Source organism: Procambarus clarkii, chromosome 34 (genome assembly GCF_040958095.1).
Source record: "Procambarus clarkii isolate CNS0578487 chromosome 34, FALCON_Pclarkii_2.0, whole genome shotgun sequence".
In the NCBI taxonomy this organism is placed as follows: domain Eukaryota; kingdom Metazoa; phylum Arthropoda; class Malacostraca; order Decapoda; family Cambaridae; genus Procambarus; species Procambarus clarkii.
Genome location: NC_091183.1, coordinates 32,646,516 through 32,673,247, shown reverse-complemented (window position 1 = coordinate 32,673,247; position 26,732 = coordinate 32,646,516). Strand labels below are relative to the sequence as shown.

General features: G+C 41.2%; 1 protein-coding gene across 14 annotated transcripts in view; it reads left to right on the top strand.

Annotated features, from left to right (window-relative positions):
• Positions 1-26,732, top strand: part of LOC123762011 (protein sickie) — an 860,773-nt gene that overhangs the window by 807,503 nt on the left and 26,538 nt on the right. For 11 of the 14 annotated variants that reach the window (XM_069335765.1, XM_069335764.1, XM_069335759.1 and 8 more), the window contains 5 exons: positions 15,884-15,992; positions 19,215-19,384; positions 19,686-20,600; positions 20,863-21,045; positions 25,044-25,070. In XM_069335765.1, the coding sequence (XP_069191866.1) occupies positions 15,884-15,992; positions 19,215-19,384; positions 19,686-20,600; positions 20,863-21,045; positions 25,044-25,070 (1,404 nt within the window). The remainder of the gene's footprint in view (positions 1-15,883; positions 15,993-19,214; positions 19,385-19,685; positions 20,601-20,862; positions 21,046-25,043; positions 25,071-26,732) is intronic. The other 3 variants (XM_069335756.1, XM_069335763.1, XM_069335761.1) reach the window with 2 other exon arrangements.

Genomic DNA, 26,732 nt, shown 5'->3' with positions numbered 1-26,732 from the left:
CCATCAAAACTTGGTGTCGACGCTGGAGACCTTTTATAAGACTGAAAGAATTGAGCGCGGCTTCTCCCCTGGCCACTGTTTGGCAAGGGGTAGGGGGCAGCGCCTTGTGGAAGGGGTCTTCACGGGAGTGACGGGTGACACTTGGGGGGTGAGCGGGTGACGCGTAAGAGTTGCTATCCCCCTTACTGTGTTGACATTTTCCCCAGCAAGGTCTCCTAGCGTCGTCGACACCATCTTGGTTTCCGAAGATGATGCCCCCAAGCTCTTGGGAATGTGGCCGACGAATCATTAATGCCGGCGCTATTTCGGGAGGGTGAGGAAAGAGACAGGTTTCTTGTTTTAGTTTTTAACGGCAATTTTTAACAAAGTCTCTTGATGGAGGTTAACCTGGGTAGTGAGGTTTGGGCAGGTTAGCCTGGGTAGTGAGGTTTGGGCAGGTTAACCTGGGTTGTGAGGTTTGGGCAGGTTAACCTGGGTAGTGAGGTTTGGGCAGGTTAGCCTGGGTAGTGAGGTTTGGGCAGGTTAGCCTGGGTAGTGAGGTTCGGGCAGGTTAGCCTGGGTAGTGAGGTTCGGGCAGGTTAACCTGGGTAGTGAGGTTCGGGCAGGTTAACCTGGGTTGTGAGGTTTTATTGGAAAAAACGCGCAACACTTCATGAGGCCAAATTAGAGTCGTTAAACCTCTCTGAACTCTGACACAGTCTAACGGAAAGACCTTGAATATATTGTTTGGGCAGAACCCTAGAGGCCTACATGCGCATAGCGCGGAAATTGCTGCGCATATTGCACAATCCACTTAATAAACTGCATGGAACAGTAGCAGGGTGGCAGTGTGGAACAGTAGCAGGGTGGCAGTGTGGAACAGTAGCAGGGTGGCAGTGTGGAACAGTAGCAGGGTGGCAGTGTGGAACAGTAGCAGGGTGGCAGTGTGGAACAGTAGCAGGGTGGCAGTGTGGAACAGTAGCAGGGTGGCAGTGTGGAACAGTAGCAGGGTGGCAGTGTGGAACAGTAGCAGGGTGGCAGTGTGTAACAGTAGCAGGGGTGCCAGTGTGGAACAGTAGCAGGGGTGCCAGTGTGGAACAGTAGCAGGGGTGCCAGTGTGGAACAGTAGCAGGGGTGCCAGTGTGGAACAGTAGCAGGGGTGCCAGTGTGGAACAGTAGCAGGGGTGCCAGTGTGGAACAGTAGCAGGGGTGCCAGTGTGGAACAGTAGCAGGGTGGCAGTGTGGAACAGTAGCAGCTACGTTTAATCTACGGTATCTTCTCCCTCCTCACCCCCGATTACATGGAAAGGGTCTTGGGAGCTCTTTTACTCCCCGAGCCCGGTCTTATAGCTTGGTCCAACAGGCTGTTGCTTGCAGCTGCTCGTAGACCCCACATATCCACTACAGCCTGGTTGGTGCGGTACTTCTTGCAAGAACTTACCTAATTTGTTCTTGAAGAAATCCTCCTTAGTAGTAACAAGTAGTTTGAATATTTACAATTATGAAAGTATTATATTACGTTACTGCTAATGGTGCCTCTTTAAATGACTCGCAAACTGACGTTTCTAAAAATTCAAACTGAATTTCTAACTAAAATTCGACGGGTAATGAACGCATCGTCTCGTACGACACTCAAGAAACGAGTCTTCAACACCGATGTCTGGGGCAAGATTCACGAAAGCACTTACGCAGGCACTTACGAACTTGTACATCTTTTCTCAATCTTTGGCGGCTTTGTTTCCAATTATTAAACAGTTATTGAACTCCGAAGCACCAGGAGGCTGTTTATAACAATAACAACAGTTGATTGGGAAGTTTTCATGCTTGTAAACTGTTTAATAAATGTAACCAAAGCCGTCAAAGATTGAGTAAAGATGTACAGGTTCGTAAGTACTTGCCTAAGTGCTTTCGTGAATCTGGCCCCTGGATGGCAGAATACGCCCATTTGCTGTTGATTCGCGCGAAGGCATTCCCACTCAAGCTGCTTTGATTCCCGACCCTGGCCGGGAAAGGGTGATGGAAAAGGAGGCGTTTGATCCCCCGGGTCGAGCCAAGCTGGTTAAGGGTCTACAGGTTCAAAGGTTAGAGGTGAAGCTGGTTGCCGTTGACGGAGGTTCTGACAAGCGGCGGGACCCGAAGAATGATTTTTCAGGGCTGTTGGTGGAGGCGGAGGTTGAGGCCCGAACCGGTCTCTAATGCCAGTTCGGCGTTCAGTCCCCCGACCGTCTTAAGTGGTTGGACACCATTCCTTTCCCCCCCCCCATCCCAAGTCCTTATCCTGACCCCCTTCCCAGTGCTAGATAGTCGTAATGGCTTGGCGCTTTTTTCCCCTGACACTTCCCTCCCTCCCTCTAACCCCATCCATGTCCGTCCCGTTGTTTCAGTACTACGTTGATTGTGGTTATTGAACAGGAATGATTGTACACATCTTACTCTCGCTTTGTGTGTGTTTCTCATTTCTTTACTAATCCTTTCTTTTACTCTTGTCTTTTCCTTTCTCCTCCTCCTTCCCGAACTTCCAGTTACACCTGGCAGCACATGTCCTTTGATCACCACTCATTCCGCCCCGTCACACCTCTGCCCGATCGTCAATACCCGACCCAGTGAATAGCCACCCTACCATCGGGAGCCCTCTGTAAATGCTGGAGTTGTGAGCATATCCGCAATAACCTGGCGTCTCCTGCTTCACCAGGGAGGAGGGGGGGGGAGATTTACTCAACCACTTGTTGAGAGAGAGAGAGAGAGAGAGAGAGAGAGAGAGAGAGAGAGAGAGAGAGAGAGAGAGAGAGAGAGAGAGAGAGAGAGAGAGAGAGAGAGAACAGAGAGAGAACAGAGAGAAGTAATTGAAAGTTTTCATTGAGGAAACTTCTAAAAGTATTGCGGAGTGCTTGTGTGCACTCATTGCTACCTGGAGCCACGTACTTATTAATGGAGTGCGAGTTGCATTAGTTTGCACTCATTCCCTCGTGCATCTACTTGCGGTGGCTTAATCTTCATCAATCAGTCATTTACAACGCCCCGCCAACTTGAGAGCAACAAGACCTCTCTGACGGTAATGGAAAAAGGCGACCACGGTGGTCAAGGGAGTGAGAGCTAAGATTCTAATACTTCAGGGAAATAAACTGGACAACGACAGAATGCCTAAGGATGGTGATGATACAAGGAGAGCAAAAGTCGTCGACACGGTAGGGAAAACAGCAAAAATCACTTGAAGCAACATATAGTGAGGACCCACCAGCAACTCTTGATCCAATTTGTTTACTTCAAATGAGGAACGTTCAGTACATAATGGAGCTCAAGGTGAGAGTCCTCCCGAGAAACAGGTTGAGGAAGGCGAGAGATTACACAGTCCTGTATAATTAACCATCCTGTGCGATGAGGATTTTTAGAAACACGTAGCATTACAGACTTGAGAACTACCGGAGAGTGAGAACTTGCCTAAAAGGCATTTACCATAAGGAAATTTGAGGGAAATCCAACACCTTCTCATCAGTGGATGAGAAGAGCAAAGTTAACCCTTGTATTCAGTGTAGGGAAGAGGGGTGGGAAGTGATAAACGAGGCACTAAAGACAGAAGGGAATACACGGGAGTCGGAAGAGCAGTGGCAAAAAACTAGGAACCAAACAAAGGACCGGTTGTATTACCATATTCTGAAGAAAATGGTTAAGACACCATGTGATCAGACAAAGGTGTATTCCTACTTCAAGTAAGAGTTGTGTACAGAACTCGACGAGAGGTTCCAGGTGGTAGGAAAAAAATTGGCGTCAAATGCAACGAGTTAAAAAAAATTTTTTAAGGAACTAGATACACAAAGGTAATGGAACAGGCTTGATATCACCATAACTGCTTAAGTCTCCTGCTAAGATTTTCAATAAAACATTCAAGACAGGAGATCTCTCTCTGAAATCTAGAAAAGTTAAACGTATTACAAACGGGGGACATACACGTGACACTAAATTATAGGCTAGCGTCAATGACATGCATTCATTGCAGTGTACTGGAGTAAGTAATTAGGAGGAAAGATAATGGAGTAGGTTATATCATGCCCAGCTGTTAGTCAAACACAATTCCATTAACCGTCTCCTTCTCAAAAATCGCTCCGTTTTTCACAACCTAAATCATCATCTACAACTTGTACTCCTCTACAGCCTACTCCTTCCATCACCTCCACAATACATTCCATCTTCTTAACACCACAAACAGGATATCATTAACAGCATAGTGAGGCTGGCAAACATAAACACTGCATTAAATAGCTTAACAAGGACTCTTAAGACTACACAGGCTAGGTAAGACCCAACCCAGAATACCCAGCATGGAATCGTATTAAAATGCTGCTTTAAACAAAAATACAGAAGTTTGCAACAATTGCCAGTACTCAATAGAACTGGTCGTGGGAACACTCTGAGGAGAGAAGAGATATGGGAAAAAATTTACAATACTTAGTGGAAAAGACAAGGTAGATACAGCGAGGTGGATAGACAAGGTACAAGGTCAGACTTTGTAAATTGATAGAAAATAAAACTAGAGGATATTACTGGCAGCTGGAAACGCAAATGAGCCGTAGAGATGTACGAAAATATTCGTACCCAGTATGGGTGGTCAGTAAGTGGAATAACACCGAGAGAAGTTGTGGAAGCCACCTCCACCTACAACAGGTACAACAGACGAAGCATAAAGTGGAAGTTGTCATTCTATTTCTTCCACATCCAACACCTGCCTGTCTTTACTATCCAATTCTGAACCACCACCACCACCACCCCACTTTTTGTTCTGTCTGTCTACACATCTACCACCACCACCCAGCACCACCACACCACCACCCAGCACCACCACCCCACTTTTTGTTCTGTCTGTCTACACATCTACCACCACCACACCACCACCCAGCACCACCACACCACCACCCAGCACCACCACACCACCACAACTCCCACCTCCTGGCAGCCAGCCCAGAACTTCAGTAACGAGGTCTGGGCGAGACTGGAAAAGGGGAAAAGAAGGCAACAGCTCTGAATTCAGCAGTTCATGGATGGGACTCTGCCAGGGAGGATCCTGGGGGTGGGGGGGTCACCGTGAGTGCCTGGACAAGGACCAAGCTCTCTTCACAATTTACAGCATATTGATTAACTGGGAAAGGTCAAGGGGCTCCTTTATTATTACGTCAGAATAGGGTTTTAGAGAGCTGGCTTTTTTCGGGTGGAGGGATGGGTTTTTAAGAGAGCTGGTTACATTCACTTGGACAATCGGAGCCTCGAACACAGGACCACAAAATTGGTAGACTGTAGTTCTACCAACCAGGCTGCTAAGCTACTCACAATAAGGAAGAGTTCCAAAGAGAATTGGCATACAGTTGGGATTTGTTTATTGTTGCCGCTGGAGGCGGCTAGTTTATTTTGCACCCTATACTCATCCTGTGAGCAGTAGCGCAAAAAGGATTAGAGGGCACAAAAGGACTTTAATCAGACCTCAACGGAGATTATTACATCAACAATTGTATGCCTTGCCTAGGGGTGCCAACTAACACCTCCACACTCAAGTGGCACCCCAGGAAAGGCTTGAAGACCCAGTTGGATACCAGCTGGCTCTCTCTGGGACCCCTTCCTTATTGTGGGTAGCTCAGTAGCCTGGTTGGTAGAACTATAACTTCCGTGTTTGTGGTCCTGTGTTCGAGGTGGTTTGCAATTCATGAGGGTAGCTTGTTTTTTGGGGGTTGGAGGGTTGGGCTTTGGGGAGCTGGCTTGCTGTTTTGGGTTGGAGAGTTGGGTTTTAAGGTTAAGGCTTGTTCGTTAAGGTTATGGTGGTGGCGTTTTGTGATGCTCTGCAGAATACTGTGTTTCATAATTCGTTGTTGTTGTTTTAAATTTAGCTACTCAGAACGAAATGTCCATGTAGCACGGGCTATGGTGAGCCCGTAACCGAGTTCAGATATTCGCGATAACCTTGTTACTGTGATAGGAATAATTCGTTTTCACATCATAGTGTGGTGGTGTGGTGTATAGACTGTCGGGTGGGATGATAAAAATCTGAACACACAGACACACTGTATGCGAAATCGATAGTTGTATACAGAATTTGTTATTGCTTGCAAAATTGTGTTGCACGCACGATTTGCATTCTGGCTTTGCTAATACTGTGTTGTGGTTCTCGAACATGCAAGCACACTGGCTGCTTGCGGACTAGGCGGACACGCTACACGCTTTACACGCACCCTAAGGCACCAGGGACGAAGGAGGAGGTGGTAGGGAGTGCATGGTAGGGAATGGGGGTAGTGTTGGGAGCGAGCAAGAGTCGTTAAGTCATGCCAAGTTCACCTTCAAAGTGCTTCGATGGCATCACCAACGAGGAATTTCGGTTTGGTCAAGGAGGTTCAGCTTACGATCATTGGTTGAATTCACGTAACATTCTGATACAATAGAAATTCACTTAGCGAGGCGGAGGCTCAGATTCACGAAGCAGTTACGCAAGTACTTACGAACGTGTACATCTTTCCTCAATCTTTGACGGCTTTGGTTACATTTATTAAACGGTTTACAAGCATGAAAACTTCCCAATCAATTGTTGTTGTTATAAACACCCTCCTGGAGCTTCGGAGCTCATTACTGTTTAATAATTGTAAACAAAGCCGCCAAAGATTGAGGAAAGATGTAAACATTCGCAAGTACTTGAGTAACTACTTCGTGAATCTGGCCCCCTGGTCAAATGTTTAGGCGACTGAACTTTGAATCGTCTGGAAAGTCAGAACAGTTTTATCTTGGTCGACTTAGTGCGTCTCCCTACGACTGAACTTGCCCAGGATGCAACCCAAGACAGTTCCGTAACTCCCCCGGTATATATTTACTGCTATATGAACCGAAACGTAGGGGCTCATGAAACGGCTCCAAACGTCTCCGTCCCGCGCAATAATCGAACCAGATTCCTTTTGGCAATGAACCAACTGTGCGCGCATGCAGCAACCCGTCCTCACTAACAAAGGCTGGGTTAATGAGCTCGTTAATCCAACCACCAAATCCCCTGTTTATGAATGAAAAGCACTTTACACAAGACTCTTAACCACATAACTCGTATTTTCCTCGAGCAGTGCTTCGTTCACGACCTCTGCTCGAATTGCACTTCTAAATGCTTCGCCGACGTACGGCAAATATCAATAATGGTCAATAGAACTTAACCACCAAAATTGGGCGTAACTAATTAACACCTTCTAGTATAAAGCATTAAATTGTATTTAAGAAAACAACAATACTAAATACGTAGTACGTTAAAATTGATGAATGTGTCTTTGGATTGGGCCTCCGCCATGACGAGCCGAGCCTAAGGACAGGTTGCGTGCCGCTGAGTTTCTAATTTGTTTTCAGAAAACTTAAATGTAACACGAGTTGTTTTTCTTCGGACGTTTGTAGGGTGTGTTGTGGAAGTTGCTGTAAACAACGGTAGCTGTGAGTTTTTTTTTCCAACACCTGTCAAATTTTGAAGCACGGGGGTGTACTACGTTTTGTAATATACATTGAGTGTTGTTGGTTGTATTCCGGTGTAATTAATGCCATGTTTTTGCAGGAGTTATTATTGATTTTCCGAGTAACGTGTACATGTTACGTGTTCCGTGGGCCTATGCAGAGGACCGTTCCTGTAGTCACACGAGAATTGTGGCTCCCGTAGAACGGTGGGCCGCATGAGGCTTTCCACTTCTTGCTGTGATTCCCTGTGATATACACACGCCTTGTGAATGTCGCCAATTGAAACACTAGTTAAAAAGCGTTTTGTATATTCAGTGCTCTATAGTCCATGAACAGAAAATCAAGTTTTAAATCATTGTGATTCACTGGATGCTTGGATTTTATTTTTCAAGAAAAATCACGTTTTGGACAAGGGCAATTGGGAAACTATATTGAAAATTATATTTCTACTTGCGGATAAGGTATATTTAAATGGTGGCTTTATCCATAGTGTGGGAAACCGTGTGATCCTTCGCGAGCCCCAAGAAGATAGGCTGATCATTATTACAGCTGTTGATGTGCGAGGCTATGGGAACTACATTTATTACATAATCAATAAGGCGCGCGATCTAGCCGGCCTTGGCAGTGATAGACGGCCTCCTCCGCCACAGTCCTGTGTCGGAGGGGGTTCCGGGGACAATCTCCGTCCTCCTCCCCTCCCCCCCCACACACACAAAAGGATGAAGTGAGGCTGTAAAGATGTGACCAGTCCACCCGCCAGACATTGAGATCCGGCGTTTCCTCCTCCGCTCTGTCGAGGCAACTCCTGGTCTCAAGACTTGGAAGTGTGTAAAGACTTTATTGGCAGTGTGCACATATCGTTGAGTCAGTAATATACACATTTAAGGAAAAATCACAAATTTGGAATTTGTTGTATCTGATTCTTCATTGAGTGTGCTAGTTAATTGTGAACATTACAGACAAAAATGGTAACAAAATAATGCAATTTTAGAGACGAAAAAGAAATCGAAGAGACATTTTGAATAATGATAGGGGTAACTGAAGAAAATTCAGAGCCGTCCCAGTTAAAAGTTCCAGAGACCTATCAAAACAGCAGTTGTGTTGATAAGTGTCGTCTCCATTGTTGTCCATTGATCTCCAAGCATTGTAGCGTTGCAACTCCACCGTTCTCGTCCACCATGTAGGTTGTGGCACAATGTTGCGTCTCCACCATTTGCGTCCACCAAGTGATGTAGGTAATGCAGGTTTGCGCCTCCACCAAGTGCTATAGATGGTGTAGATAGTGGCGCAGTTGAACATCTCCACCCTCCACGTCCACCAAGAAACACACAAATACAAGCGACCATGTCCTCCTACGACGAGTCCAGCTTCCGCCATCGCTACTCATATTCCTACGACGCTGAGTAAGCCCCACCCCGCCATTTCTAATCTTGTAGTCGCTACTAGTCTGTAGGTGACAGCCTAGTATGGCCTGCTCCATGATCCGTAGCCTAGTTTAGTCTAGTTATTGATGATGTCTTGGGCCGTAGAATAATTGTTATATCTTAGATATTTAATCCGTGTTTGCATTAATTTAATTCACAAGTCAGAACACAAGAGGAATGTCAAGTGTGGTGGGAGTAGTTCTATTTTTATATTGTTTCTTAAAGTTGAAAAGTAAATTCAATATCTTGACGCAGGTTGTCAATCATTTCTGGCATGTTATTTTTAATGAGTATAAAATTTCTATATTCTGCACAATAACATCAATGTTTATCTTGGTATTCGTTTAATTGTATACGAAGATTCGTATGTTGTGAAATTTGTGTTTATATATATATATATATATATATATATATATATATATATATATATATATATATATATATATATATTCATGTTTATAGTGAACTAGGTTGTTAGGTTCAGGTCAACTATAGTTCGAGGTGCTGGCGAAGGGAGTCAGTACTGAGGGGTTGCGCACCTGGTGCTGGCGAGGGGTTTCAACACAGTCTTGCAACAACGTCCCAAAACAAAGCTTCTTGCAACTTCACTCGCAAATTTATTAATTTTTCATCCATAGCCTCGTTATTTCATCCCACAAGAGCCATTTCTTTTTCAATAATTAATAAGAACATCATGTTAATTTCGTTGGGCAAGGCCGTTAAAAATAAAGTAGGTTTCAACTAGCTCTTCTTTTGCATATACTTTTTATTTGCTAAAATAGACGTATCTACTTGTAACTATGATACGCCATTAAAATAAATGATTAAAAAAAGGTATCGAAACGCTGATAGGGCGCCATGGGAATTGGTGGAGTATTAGGCGCCAATCAGGTGGGCTCCAGGGGGTCTAGACGCGTTCTCCACTCTGGTCCTGCCGGCCAGGACACACACACACACACACACACACACACACACACACACACACACACACACACACACACACACACACACACACACACACACACACAGTAGGGGCCTCGTAGCCTGGTGGATAGCGCGCAGGATTCGTAATTCTGTGGCGCGGGTTCGATTCCCGCACGAGGCAGAAACAAATGGGCAAAGTTTCTTTCACCCTGAATGCCCCCGTTACCTAGCAGTAAATAGGTACCTGGGAGTTAGTCAGCTGTCACGGGCTGCTTCCTGGGGGGTGGGTGTGTGTGTGTGTGGTGTGGAAAAAAAAAATAGTTAGTAAACAGTTGATTGACAGTTGAGAGGCGGGCCGAAAGAGCAAAAGCTCAACCCCCGCAAAAACACAACTAGCAAAAACACAACTAGTAAACACACACACACACACACACACACACACACACACACACACACACACACAACAGCAGTAGCAGCAGCACCAGTAGCAGAACTACTACTACTACTGCTGCTGCACGGGTTGTAGAGGTAGATCAGATGCGGAGGAGGGGAATGGGTAGGTACTACTTGTGGGGGGTGACGTTTTGATGGGGTTGTAAGATAAATCTGCCGAAATGGGTGTGTAGGGTGACTTAGCTGCAATAGTTTGCAGGTGAATAGAACCATCTCCGAACCAGGTATTTTGTGCGACACAGAAAGGTGAGAATATATCGGTTGCAACTTGTGAAAATTTCGAAGGAACACCCATTATAGATGCGAGGAAGAAGGCAGACAACAGCACGATGATGAAAGGAATAGGATGAAGAGGGCAAGAATATGAAAGATTGGGAGACGTCTTTAAGGTGGGTATATGCCTGCTCTGCGGGCCAGGAATGGTTAGGGGGAACACAAAGGGAAACCTAATCGTAATCCCGGTCAAGGGAAGTAAATAGACTTGTTTGCTGCCAGTTTAATATTCACAGCTTCGCCTCACAACGCTTAACCAGGCACAGAATATTTCTGCCTTTGCTATTTTCAGTCTCCGTGCTAGATGGCTTACCTAACCTCTCTCAAATACGCGAGATATATTTAGAAACTCGGGGATATATGCTGCATTTTTCTTGAGATGTTTTATGTGTTATATTTACTCAGGTGTGTTATCGCTAGTGGTGATAGCATTACACGTACCTCTGATACACACACAGGAAATGACTTGGGGGGGGGGGGGGGGGGAATTTGCGATCATATTAGTCGTGTGTATTTTTCCCTTTATTAAATTCTGAAAAACGTTAATTGAGAATAAAAAAAATAAAATTAATTTTCTTGCATGATTCTGACCCTCATTAAAAACTGACCAAATCACTAAAACGTTTTATATTATATATATATTATATATATATATATATATATATATATATATATATATATATATATATATATATATAACCTCTCAAGTGTTACCGTGAGACCTGAATATGCTAATATATGTAATATGTTGACAAAATATGTTGACAAATAGAATAAAGTAAATTTAAATAATTTGCCTATGAATGTATTTTTATTAAAAACGTGGCCAATTTTAATGAGAATGTAAAGATTTTGAATACAACAAGACGCACCTCAAGTCGGTCTCAAGAATTGAACACAGAATTGCCACTGGATATTATTTTTACCGCCTTGTGCAGTACTCGATAGTATTTGCTATTTAAATAGAATGTCTTGTAAAATGTTAATAATAATCTTAATATTTACAGTTGCTACCGGGTAAGAGTTGAGTTAATCTAGCTTACTGTTTCTTGGTGGTTGTTTAACGAAGCTTAAAATATAGAACAAGAGCATATTTTACAATTTACAAGAATAATTTACTAGAAAGTTAATGTTGAAAATGTATAAGAAAGCTGTGGCGATGTGAATATAGATTGTTGTAATAAATTTATAATGACATATCCTATTGTTATGAATCTTAAACTGCTATGTAATACCTTTACACCCATCATCGAAAAATCTTGCTATTCCATTTTTTTTAAACAGGTGAATCTATATTTGTAATGCTATACTGGACTATATGAAAGGCTAGTAAAGACCTAGCTATGTGATGAAAAATAAATTATACATGTAACGATTTTATTTATTTAACATCTGCTTTTATGCAGCTACCCTAGACTACACGACAGATTACATAATATGTAGCTGGCTCTTGATACATACTAACAAAAAATGACTAACCATCTCACAGGATGGTTAGTCATACAGGGCCTTGTCATCATTAGCCTCCACTGGCAAACTTTCTTGGTATGTGGAGACATCAAGAACACAAGAGTGAATCAAATAACGTGTGACATTTCCATGCCCAACCATTTGGGCTGAAGAGTAGAGTGACGGTCTCGCTTCATGCAGGTCGGCGTTCAATCCCCGATCGTCCAAGTGGTTGGGCCCCCATTCCTACACCCTTGCCCGTCCTATACCAAATCCAGCCATTACAACTATAGTGTTCCATAGTTGTAATGACTTGGCACTTTCTCCTGATAATTCCCGTTCCCTCCCTTTTGTTAGGAATGAACACACTACGGTATCTTGTCGCCTAGTTTCATTGTGTTTCACTCTGCCTATAACGCCAGCCATGCTTGGTGCTGTCTTTGGGCGACACGTATTTATTAGGAAGCCTTTTTAGGCTTTATGTTATGCTCAAGTCTTGAATCATGCCGTCTCCCACAGAACATATGAACAAGTCCGTTTCCATTTACGGCACGTAAAAGAAAATAACCTAGTCTATTTGTCTCTGTCGTGTGCACTCGCTGTAACCCTTGGCAAGACCTGACGACCGCTGTAAATCGGGGTCCTTAATAGCGCATTCTTGATCTCGCCTAACTCTTAAAACACTTTGGAATGGCGTGTTTATGGTATACAGGTTCAAATTCATGTTTAAGTAAGGATATACAATTCTATACAAGTTTGTTCTGTAGTGCACTGTTGTGTAATGAAAGCCTCGTCTTTTCTGCTCCATTGATAAGGATTTGAATAAAGAAATGTTCTGTTTACAGTAGCTTGTATTATTTAATTTAGGAATGTAGTGCAGTTGCGTGCGATTTTACCCCATCAATGTTGATATCATTCTAAAAGTCAAATCCATTACTGGGAGTGTGTGTAGGCTGTGCCCAGTATTGGTCAGCTGCGGCTACTGGTATGAACTAGAAACAGTTAACAATGAGCTCGTAGCAGTGTGAAGGGAGGCATGATGTGTTGGTGGGGCTATGGGGAGGAGGTAGGTGGATATTGAGCCAGGCTCCCGAGGATTGGTTGGTAATATGCAGCTGAGTCATGAATAGATAACTAGCATGATGTAGCCTAGCTGACGCCAGTCATGAGGGGGGGAAAGACACAAAGACTCCCCACTGGCTACTGGACCCCTAGCCATGACTAATGGGGGAATATATTCATTCAAACATCATACTTACTTCAGGATTGCGTGCTGTTTGACCACTGTATATGGAATATTCGTGACCCTGAAATTAGCGCAAGCCTTATTACAAACTGCTGCCTGGTACTCGTCTTATGGTCACCCATTTACATTCAATATTAATTCTAAGATAACATGGCCACATACACTGCCGAGGTTAACGGCGCAGAGACTGTAAAACACATTGGATATAATATTATTGAAATCAAATAATAAACACTCATCCATCAACTAAGTTACTAAGTGATACTGACATTAGTAATCCAAGCCTCGCGGGCTGGGCAAAGTCTGAGGGCCCGCGCAATAATATTACTTACAAAATAAATATATTTTGTTAATTATTCAGTTTGTCTTTTTGCAATGACGGCGCGTGTGCAATATTTAATTCGTGGCGTATGCGAGTTATATATTTTTTTGTTTGGTTTTAATAAAACATTGTCGTTTGTCTTAAATTGAATTGAAATAAGTTTATTGAGGTAAAATACACACAAAGGGATGAGGTAGCTCAAGCTATTCTCACCCCGTTCAGTACAACGTGTTCATACATATATAGACACACATCACAAACAATAAATATATTGCCAAACATTCTGAGAAATAAACATATACATTTCCTTTGTCTTAAACGTTCACGTAAAATAAAGGCGGACAGAGATGCGTCAGCTAGGGGAAATCACAATGACTATGGCAGCATGCTTTTAGTTCAGGCTCGGTCACCACTGCTCACCTAAATTGCCACTCTCAATTGATATACCCAACTGGTTAACGCCAAGGTCCCTGCACTCTGGTCTTTGATAAATAAATTAATAAATATATTACGGATAACCATGAGCGAAATTGAGAATGGAAATTGTTTTGAGCTTTCATTTATATTTAGCACATATTCAGAAGCTCCTAAAGCAATTTCCATTTTCAATTTCCTCCGTGGTTATCCATTGTCGCATTTTTCCTAACGTCGCTTTTCTGCTATGAAAGCGTTTTGTGCACTTCACACAAGTTAACATCCTCCATCTCCTAATGCATTCACGCGTGTGCATGCACGAATATCAGTATAATATGTAATATATATATATATGAATGAAAACTCCACACCCCAGAAGTGACTCGAACCCAGACCGCCAGGAGAACATTGCAACTGGTGTTATGGTGCCTTAAACCTTGACACTAGTTGCAATGTGCTCCTGGCGGTCCGGGTTCGAGTCACTTATGGGGTGTGGAGTTTTCATTCGCATATATGCTTGGGGACCATTCAAGCTTATTCACACACACACATTATATATATATATATATATATATATATATATATATATATATATATATATATATATATATATATATATATATATATATATATATATATATATATATATATATATATATATATAAATAATATGTGAACAAGCCTGAATGGTCCCCAGGACTATATGCAATTGAAAACTCACACCCCAGAAGTGACTCGAACCCATACTGCCAGGAGCAATGCAACTGGTATGTACAGGACGCCTTAATCCGCTTGACCATACCAGTTGCGTTGCTCCTGGCAGTATGGGTTCGAGTACTCAGAACAGAACTCAATCAAGAAGATTCGTGCACAACTCATTGAGTTAACCCTTCCTGTCATATTCAATAACTTGAACACACACACACGGACCAATCCACCATTATACAAAAGCCACCCAAACAATGGCCAACCCACTCTCATACATAAGCGACCCCTCCAACATTGGCCAACCCATCCTCATACAAAAGCCACCCCCAACAATCGCCGACCCATCTTTATATAAAAAAGGGTCACACGTTACATGCAGGCTGGCCAAACCGTTTTAGCAAACCCCCCCCACTTGTTTGCTGTTTTGAATTTCAACGTTTAGTTGTAATAATTAAATAGTTTGCATTTTGCATAGTTGTGTTTGGCATAGTAGGTGGGGAGGTAGTCTTTTATACAGCCACTGTTCTTTCAGTATCAATATCGTCAATATTTACGTTGGTAATTAAAAAAGGTACATTCAGGAGTTTGTTTTCCCTTGTTGATTACTAAAAGTAGATAATTATGTGGTACCCCTGAAGACAATGTTTCTTTCAAAAATATGTACAAAGTTTAGAATCCCTTGATAAATTATTTGATTATGTTTCTCTAATTGAAATTTGTAGTTTTATTTTACTCACAATGCAACTTTATGTATTTCCCAGGTAATTTACTTAATCCTACATCAATTAATATTTTCATTGATTCCCCCCTGGGGCATCAAAGTATTTTTCATTGTGTTTCCTTGTGAAGAAACATGTCAGTGTTTCTCCAACAAAGTAACATTGTGTTTCTTCCCCCCCCCCCCCCTTCAAAAAACAACAGAAGAGTAATGTGTTATTGAGTTTCACCCATCAATAGTTAGTCCTCGTTTCCAAGACAGGAGAGCTTCTCTCCTCTAATACAACAAGCTACCTTTGTCTTATTTCAAAACAAAAAACTAAATTTTTGTAGCTCACCAAAATTTTACTTTACACTTAATCTTCCCAACAAAGTAATATGCATTCAGCCCCCTCCTCCCCTCCCACAAACAAAAATATTGTTAGTGTACTAATTAAAGCATCTAGGCGTGTCGCCCAACAAATTTATTGTGTTAATAAAATACCTTACGATTGACTTATTTGTGCTTTGGTTTTGCAGTTTCGACGACAGCAGCAGCCTGAGTTCCGGGGTGAGCGACACCTTGAACGAGATGTCTGCCGAGGATGCTCTCTCGTCTTCACTGTCCTCCGACCACCCTGCCTACAAGGTATGCAGGGGCCCACAGACCCTTCAAGATGTTACACAACCAGGGATCATGTTCACTCCTATCATCTACCGCCTGCGGGTTACTCGTGCCTGTGCCACTTCTTGAGGTGGCTTAATTTTCATCAGTCATCAATACTTATGAGTTATTCATGCCCATGCTACCACCTGTGATGGCTTGATCTTCAATCAATCAATCATCAGTAACGCACCACGATACCCAGTAGCCTAGCGGGTGGATCTATTTTTCTTGGTTTGTGTTTATCTTGTCAGTTCGGCCAACTGAATATTGGTTAGTAGTTATATAGCTGACAGCTTGAATGTTTTCTAACAATATAAGCTTTAGATGACACTGCAAACACCTTTACACTGCGAACCAGGCATGACAGGGCGGATCTCTTCAAAATCTTTAAAACACCAGTTTGAAGGTTGTTGATCCTGACAATTTTTACAAAAGGTCAGATGTAACAAACAAGAAACAACAGTTTCAAGCTCGAGCTGAAATGCTGGACTAAAAACAGGAGATGCTTTTTCCACCCACAGGGTTATAAATTCATAAGTTCCTCTGAAGTGCAGTTGGGTTTGTTCTCGACTCTCAATCTAGAATTCCGGGTTCGTATCCCGGGAGGGACAGAAATATTGGGTGCATTTCCCGTCACCTAATGCAGTAAGGTTAGTAGGTACTCAGGAGTTAGTCAATTTGTTGTGGGGTTGCATCCTGGGCAGGGTCTGTAATTCGACCTGAGGGGGTGGGAGAGGCCTCGATATAAGCCTAACGTGTATCAATAAACTCTGGCTGCCTGTCCCATGACACAATAAAGGAATTAATAACCGCCTACCCACCGAAGTTGTAAATGCCAAAACTGTTCAATTTTAAAATCCAGCCAGAAAATAATGAAAGCAAACCTTTGACAAGCTACCAGCTTCCTGGCCTCATCGAGATCACTAGAGTGTTAGTGGTTCTGAGATAATTCAGATACAGTGACTTCGAAGCCTTTGAAGGAATTGCAAGGAAGGGCAAAGTTCAAAACCTCAGCTGTTCAAAATTTAACTAGACTTTTATTTTATGTGCATGTACATACAGAAATGAGCATTCTAAGAATGTTCCTCTCACAGGATTACTGAGGGAGGAAGCCTCATTCCACTGCAATATAGTAGTGTCATATATTGCATTTAAAATTATTCATCATTTTCACAATACTGTATTTCAATATACAATAGTCTCACATATGACTTGATAATGGTCCAGGATGGACCGAAACGTCATCGTCTCTACATCTTCTAGTGTGTGGTTTGGTCATCATATCTTCAAGCATGTTATTTTGACTCATTTTCTGCAACAGCCTCAAAATTATCATTTTAATCTGTCTTCCTATAATATTTATCTCATTATATAACCTCACACGGTGGGGGTGTAAGAGGCAAGATTAAAGTGGGCGCACAGGGATTTACGTTGGTGTCTAGGGTAACTACTGTGTAGATTTATCCAAATTATTCCTAACTTAAGTTAAGACTACTGTTGATAGCTGAGAAACAATATTTAAGCTTCATGACAGATCTTGTCCTGTTGATTTTGCAAATATTTGTATATTTATTTGTTGGAAATTTGTATGTTCAACACAGTGAATAGAAAGGGTTATAGAATTATTACTTCATTGTCTAAAACTATAATATAGCTCGGAAAGAGACTAGAAGCTAAGTGGGTCGAGCCTTGGGTCGACTTCCATTGGTCATGAGCCGTGTTTGTCCCCTGATAAATTCAGTGGCTGGCCCCTGACATGACCTGGCAGCGCACACCTCTGGAAAACTGTATTGTCTAGTGTCTGTCATGCCTCTCTCCTCCACTTATATGAACTTACTTTATTTCCTCTTCATGTTATTTGATATTAAACTATTTGATGCAGAATCATTGAATATATGAATCTGTGGCAAAAACTCAAATGATCATGTCATTTCTATAAAAAAAATCTTTATTTGGCCCATTCCTGTGAAATGAAATACTTGTACCAAGGAAAAGCTTCTTTTTACCCCTGCAGCCTTGACATTTCCAGATCCACTTCAGATTTCATGTTTCTTGGAAATGAGTATATAATGGTCTAATGATGCCACCTGCCTTGCAGTCTGTAGCAATGTTGGTCATATAATATTTTGTCCAAAAATGCTTCAATATTTACAAGTTTGAAAATTAAAGTAAGCTGAATCAATTATAGGGGAATTGGTTAGTAATACTGTGATAATAATACTATACAGTATTGTACATGAATATGGCTTCTGAACTTCAAACTAGAGCCAGTAAAACAAGCTTCTTTATGATGTAATGTAGGAACTCATAGTCTCAGAATATAATGAAAGGTATTCAGAGAAGACTTGCAGATTCTCTGTAAATATTGGTTAAGTTTCTTCTTCTTCCACTCCTACTTTATTATAATTTTATGCCATATGATCGATTGATTTTATTACATTGTGTTACAATTTACAGAACACGCACACAACAATTACTTTTCGATATCAATCAGCTTTACAGAGCTGGGGTGTGCACCCAAGATACAACAGGTGTTTCCTCTCTGGATTGCGACATTGAGGTACTGGAACAGGAAACTGGCCACTCTTTGGTCTCTGGTTTGCCTAATGAGTTCCTTTCCACCTCCTCCATGAATCTAAGTACACATTTACCCCAGGTGCTCAGGGTCTTGGAATCCACTGGCACAACCGTGTAACAATGTTCTAGGCCCTTGTATTTATTAGTTTTCTGGATCTCTCTAAAGGAGGCAGCCTCACCATTCTCAGCTCAATTGAGGGATGATAAACTGGTCTGTTTTCATCCCTCCATGTTGGTAGGGTAACTCCATCTGGGCATTTGAGACTTATCAGGCCTGCAGGATGCCTACTACATTTGAGACTCCCTTTGTGCTGGACACTTAGCTGTACCCAAACTTCTCTTAATGATGTAACTGACTGCTTCAGGTTTAGCAATCTTTCCCTTTGACTTATGACAGATAAGACCATGGCTGGTCTACCTTTCAATGGTTATTATACAAAATTTGTTTAAGAATTGTTGTTTATCTTACTACTGTATTTTCTTAGACCATTAAAATTTATTTGATTTAGTTTGTCCTTGCCACCTTAGAAGCTAAATATTTATGTAATAATGTGTATAAAATTTATAATTACTTTATATCTGTACATATATTTAGTAGCAGGTCTAACATGGACTCTTGTATTACAGAGCCGTAGCATGAAAGAAGTTGGCTTAAAGTTGCCAGTGGGACTTAGTGGGTCGTCGTCACGTAAAGTTGCGATGGGAGTAGACCCATCTGGTATGTACAAAGTAGTGTCCAGCCGGGCTCATGTCAAGAAGACGGAGAGCTCTCAACAGACAGACAACAGTGCCTTTAAGTGAGTACTTTTTTTATAAGTAAATGATCATGATTTATATAATAAATTTGTTGATAAGCTTGATAATGAAAGTAAAATAATCTTATGACTAGAAATGTAAATAACTAACATGTACAGTAATACAAATACAGGTTAGCTTACTTATGTGTCACTGGGAAATAAGACATAGCTTTTGGTTTCTGCCTCTTAGCTACTGGTACATGGTGGCTTTGTAAACATTGCCACAATACTAATTCATTTTGTTTTGCTCATTAATAGCTTCATGAAGTTTGGAATTGATTAACACATTAATTTTCTCCAGACAAATCTCAAACACACAGTGGAAAAAATATGTTGAAAATGGGAAGGGCAGTCTTGAGCGTTCAACAAGAGAACTCCAGAGAGGAGTAGTAGACCCTTCCAGTGGAGGTTCCCGCAAAATGGATCACAAAAAATCTAACTTAGGGTCACCACAAACTGGGGTCCCCAGTAGCCCTGGTTTAAATGGCAGCTCAGGCATGTCTAGTTCAGCTTCATCGGGATCTAAAAAAATTGAGAAAGGAGTAAGTGGGGACAAGAGAAGAGAGGGAGACAGAAGCAGTCGGGACAGAAGTAAGGCAGCAATGGCACCCCAAGTGAATGGAGATTCCAAGAAGCTTCAAAATCCAAAAACTGCACCAAGTAACTTTGGCTACAATGGCAAGAGAACAACCAGCACTGGTAGTGTATCCAGCACAGGCAGCACCAAAGGTACCAAAACAATGAAAGAAGTGGATAGTGCAGGAAGCAGTTCCCACCACGATAATTCTAGTCATAGCCTAGAGAGACCGAGGACAAAACTAAAAGTATCAGGTGGAACACAGACAACTAGTGACTTGCATTATATGTCAAGTGGTGTGCATAGTGATGGTGAATATTCTTCAGGATCTCTTGGTCGAAAATACCAGCTCAAATCTTATTCTCTTAATGGTCCAGTAGCAGCCCAGTTATCACAAAGTGTTAGAGAGAGAATTATGCAATCCCCATATGGTAAAGTTCATGTAGGTGAATATGGACAGTATCCCTCCCCATACTACAGGGAGAGAAGCCCTCGCATTAAACCGACAGATGGTTCACTGAGCGATTCGCCTTACTCGAACTATGCAGAGTTGCAATACAGTGGTAGCCCTTACAGCAGCCCATATTCTTGGGTGTCCAGAAGCAACTATGCTGGCTCAGTAGCATCTGCTCCAACAAGGTAAGTTACATATTGATTTATGCTTTATCTTTTTTGCACTTGTTGTGTTATGCACAAAATGCAGCACCTTTTTTGTAAGAAGTATTGTGTTCAAAAATGCTTCATAGCATCCTAGTATCTGATTTTTTTTATTTAAAAAGCTGCACATACTCTTCACCCTCAAAATTAATTATAAGATGCATACCTGTCATGAAGCATCAAAAGATATTAGAACAGTCCCTCATAATAGATTCATACTTTGGCTTCTTTAAAATAAAAACAGACCATTGGGTGGCAGTCTGACAGAAGCAGAGAGCATGGAGAGTATAAGCTCAAGCGCCTCGAGTATAGCTGCACAAATCCAGCACGCTCGGGCCACCAGTCTCACACAAGCCCGCCTCATGATGCACCAGCGGGAAATGTCCTCCTCACCCTCCCCTAGACTCGCTCGCTCCAATAGTGTTAGGTAAACGCACGTCATATATTCTTAAATTTTAAATAATATCAGATGTCACGTGTCTACTATTCATTACATGAAATTAAATTACAATACTGTACAGTATATGATTTAAGCTAACATTTTAGGCTAGGTTTTTTTGTCTGTTTGTATTTAAATGATTTAGTCAGTTTCTTTGAAACGGTGAAGGGCAGCTGGTATTTGTTGCTGCAGCTGCTTCTGCTTCAAAGTACATATTTGAATTGTGTGTTCCTGTGTGTGTCTTGCGTGCACCGCTTTCTCTTGCTTGAGAGTTTTAAGGTTTGGGACATCATTCCTCGAGAGTTTTAATGGGGTTAGAAAAATTATTCTCATGAGCATTATTCTTTGGAATTGTTAAAAGTTATGCATGTTACAGTAATATCTGCACTAGCAAAAAAAGTAGAAGTACAGTACCATAATGAAATATGAAGCAAATGGAAAGTGATCTTTAAAAATTTTAGTTTTTATAGTTCGGTATAGCCGACCAGTGTTGCTTCTTTGGAAATGGAGCTAGAGAGTCCGTTCAGTATTTGAAAATACAATCCCTATCTATAATTATAGCCTGTATGCAACAGTGTTTTTTATACAGTATAATAACGAGTAGTTTTTATTATGTGAAAAGCGTAATTAATATGCATATTGTTGCAAGGATTTGTCACATGGCATATTCTATGGTGGAAAATATAAAGTATAAATGTGTAAACATTGTGAGCCAAACCTTTATCACACTTAACTTTGTACACACAGCCACAAAGTGGGAGAGGTGGATCTTCGCATTTTGCAATAATGATGTGTCAGATTTCAAATCCATGTGATATAATTTGTTTAAATGTGTCAGTTTTCAAAGTAATTCATAAATTTGATGTGGCAGATTTGTTTATTATATTTACAGGCACATACTGTTACAGCATACATATCAATGTACCAAAGACAGATTTCATAATTACCAAGTGGCTCTAAAATAAGAATAAATATTTGCACTTGTCCACTAAGGAAAAACAACAGTAGATGAGGTAAACTAACGTATGTGTGTGTGTATGTACAGTAATTATTTAAATGTAGTTACAGGACGAGAGCTACACTCGTGGTTTCCTGTCTTCCCAGCACTCTGTTACATAATGGTTTGAAACTACTGACAGTTTTGGCCTCCACCACCTCGCTTATTCTAACCATCTACCACTCTTGTGAAAGTGATTTTTTTATTATTTTTCCGGCAGCTTCGTTTACTTACCTTAAATCTATGACCTTTTGTTCTTGAGGTTCAAGGATTTTAGAGAATTATTCTTTATCAATTCTGTTGATTCCTATTACAGTACTATTGTGTAGGTAGTGATAATATTGCCTCTTTTTCTTCTTTCTGACTTTGGTATATTTAATGCCTCAAACCTATCCTCGTAGCTCTTGTCTTTCAGTTCTGGAAGCCATTTACAGTTGCATGTCTTTACCCCTTTTCCAGTTGATATGCTTCTCCAGATATGGGTATCTTCTTGAGGTTATCTTGAGATGATTTCGGGGCTTTAGTGTCCCCGCAGCCCGGTCCTTGACCAGACCTCCACCCCCAGGAAACAGCCTGTGACAGCTGACTAACACCCAGGTACCTGTTTTACTGCTAGGTAACAGGGGCATAGGGTGAAAGAAACTCTGCCCATTGTTTCTCGCTGGCGCCTGGGATCGAACCCGGGACCACAGGATCACAAGTCCAGTGTGCTGTCCGCTCGGCCGACCGGCTCCCCTACCTGGGTACCATACAACAGCTGCATATTCCAACTTCAGTCTCGCAAAGGTCATGAACATTTTCTTTAGTATTTCACCATCCATGTATTTAAAAGCAATTCTGAAATTGGAAAGTGTAGCAGACTCCATACACAATGTTCTTAATGTGGTTCTCAGGTGATTGAAAACTATCTAGAACCACCCCTAGATCTCTTTTTTTTTTTCCCTAATCAGATCTTTTTTAAGCATTTTCACCTAATTTGTAAGTTACATGTGGCCTATTTTCTCCTATTCCACTTTCCATAACATGACATTTATTACACAGAATAATCACACTAATGTGATGTATCAGTGAGAAGATCCATATGAGTTGTGATGAGGATTTCATCCTGTGCAGTGGGTATTCCCATGCACTCGCCCCAGACAACCAGGCCACGACATGGTCAAAAGGATTTCAACACAGGGTTTACTGAACCCATGAGGATTTCCTGAGGCTTCTGCTGAAGCCTGACCAGGATTTTCACACAATCCCCCCCTCCCATGCACTCTGGCTCTGTCATCTAGGAATGTTCTTCCTCTGATGCTCCTCTTTCAATACACACGAGTAATCACTAACATGATGTATCAATGAGAAAATCCATTGGAACCGTGATGAAGATTCGAACCTATGCTGTGGTATTCCCTCATGTGTTCAATAGAGCACCTATGCTGTGGGTATTCCCTTGTGTGTTCTGTTGAACACATGAGGGAATATCCACAGCATATTTTTGAGTGCTGGAAATACGGGACACCACGAGTGTAGCTCTCATCCTGTAACTACACTTAGGTAATTATGCACACACCTAGACTGTGTGAAGCCTGTATATTCTTATGCCTGTTATGGAATGTGAATAAATACCATGTTATGGAATGTGAACTCGGAGAAAATAGACCACACACAACTTACAAATTATGTGTAAAGGAATTACAGAACTCTAATAAAGAATGAGACCTCGGGGTGGTTTTGGATAGTAAGCTGTTGCCAGAGGAACACAAAGAACATTGTGAGGAGGAGCGTATACGTCGCTTTCCAACCTCAGACTTGCTTTTAATTAGATGAATCGTGAAATACTGAACTGATGAACTGAATTTTGTAAGACCAAAATTGGAATATGCAGCAGTTGTATGGTGCCCAAATCTCTTAGGGGCACATAAGGAAACTGGGAAAGGTGCAACGGCACGCTACATAATGGCTTCCGAAACTGAGAAACATGAGAAGAGACAAGAGGCATTAAACATGCCAAAAGTAGAAGATAAAAGAAAAAGAGGTGATATGATCACCACTTACAAAATACTAACAGGAATTGACGAAACTGACAAAGAGAAATTCCTGAAACCAGCAACTTCACGAACAAGAGAATACAGATTCACACTAAGGAAACAGAGATGCCACAAAAATATTAGAATGCTTTCTTTTGCTATCAGTGTGGTAGACGGTTGGAACAAGCTAAATGAGGTGGTGGTGGAGGCCAAAACTGTCAGTAGTTTCAAAGTGTTATACGACAAAGAGTACTGGGAAGACGGGACACCATGTGTGTAGCTCTCGTCCTGTAACTACACTTAGGTAATTACACACACACATCTCATGTGACATTGATCCGACTTTAATACTACTTAAAAGACCTGCAAGTAAACCATCTCCATGACAGTGAATAACAAGAAAAAAAAAAGCTGCATTACAAAATGTGTGTGTGGATTACAAGGTAGAGTGTAACCTTGTGTATGTGTGTATGGATATCAAAAAGTGTGTGAAGTGCAACAAGTGAATGATATGGAAGTGTGCAGTGCAACTCACTAATATCATGCAATAGAATAATAGTTACGAAATAGAATACTTGACGTAACAGTGTGTGTTTTCACAGCAAACATTTGATTTTAAGATTTTTTCAATGAATTTGACACCTATAAATTATTTTTCTGATTTAAGTTATTTTCTGAATACACTGTAAATCTTCAAATCCATTTAAGATCACCATTTTTGGCAACTATAAAAGCAAAGCTTATTTTATTTGGTAATGACATTAGATGTCGACATTTTAAATGCTAATACAGTACTGTACTTACTATTAAGTTTATATGAATAGCATGTTTACTCATTACATATTAAAGCTTCAAGTGGCATACAACTGTTAAATATAGCCTAGTCATTATATCTGTAGTTGTGTATCTTAGTACATTTATAGTACATACAAATTTATGTTCTTTAAAATAACCAATATTTATGCCATCCACAGCCATCTTATTGAACGGACTTTCCCTAGGTATGATTCTGTGGCATTATATCATTGCTTGCTCAAACTTCTCAGACATGCAATGTAAATAATTGTTTGGTTTTCTCAGATAATATACCATTGACTGCTCTGAGAATAAGCTTTAATTAGAAAACAACCTTTATCTCCTGTGCATAATATAATTTTTATTATTTCTAATGAAACACACGCTGAGGACATACTAGTTCAGTATTTGCTCCAAATGTTATTATATTCTGTATATAACTTGGAATGCCAATTCAAAAGAACTGCTCTGCTCGTGGGTAAATGCATTATTGTTAATACAGGTATAATTATTTTTAAGACTGACATGCTTTGCATCCTAATCACAGAGCATATTTGCATGAACAGTTATTTTACACTGTCTCTCCCAGTCACATTTTCTGTACATGTGTAAAACTAATAATAACTCGTGTTAATAATGATTGCCCATCAAACATTTTTCCCATTGTAAAGTGGCACATGAGTGTAGATTATAGTAGCTAAATCAGTATAAATACAAAACTTCATAACATTTTTCAAATACAATATTGAGTGCACATTTTCATAATGCATGTTTTAGTAAATTGTAGCCATTCCTGAAATTTTATCTGCCTTGAAATAGGATTATTAAAGCTTCATGGTGGGTATTTCAAATGTGTAAAAATGCTTTATTGTATTTTTGGCAATTATTCTGAGTTATCACACACTGCTGCTCCCTATCAAGAGAAAACTCTTATCAACATCAAGGTCCCAAGACTTTCCAACACTACCGCTACACATAAGGGGCATAACTGGCTGACCTCTCACAGTGTTTGAGAGAGCTCGACAAACACCTCGAAAGAATACCTGATCAACCAGGCCATGATTCATACCTCAGGTTGCAGGTAGTCATGTCCAACAGCCTGGTTGACCAGACAACTAACCGGGAGGCCTGGTAAAAGACCGGGCCACAGGGCCTATGATCCCCAGAACCTCCACAGGGTCGCCTAAGGCAAGATCCATCCTAGTCCCACTGGACTGAATAAGTGTCAGGTCAGGTTGACAGTCATTGTTGGTGCAGTATGGGGGGTCATAATTGGTGTTGGGAAGACAGTGGAGTATTTACTCGATTCAGTCTGGGATAACCTCTTTGAAGTGTTCATTCATAATCTCTTCAAAGGATTCATTCAAATATAAGGAGAGCCCTTCCAACCCGTACTTGGCATGCACTTGACATTTAAGCCAAAACACAATCTTATGTACCTGTTTGCTTGGTCTGTTACCCAGACACGAACTTATGTGTCTGTTTTGCTTGCTAGGCCTGTTATCCAGACTGCCACCAGGCGGTAACACTGATACCAAACCCTACATGTATTTAAATTTTCCCGACTGCTCTCCATGTCAGCAAACAGAACCAGAATTTAATTGACTTTTTTTTTCTTTCATTACTTTTTCATTGTAAACTAGGCTCATTTTATATGCACATGCCTTATTTAATATTGGGATATGTTTTTGGAAACTGGAATGCTAATGGAATCAGTGCTGTAACGGATCATTATTTCAGTACAGATATACACATACGGTAATCACACTTATTGTGATGTATCAATGAGAAAAACACTGAATGAAAACAATGAGTGTGCGTGCGGTGGGTCCCCATGTGAACCCACAGCATAGGGTCGAATCCTCATC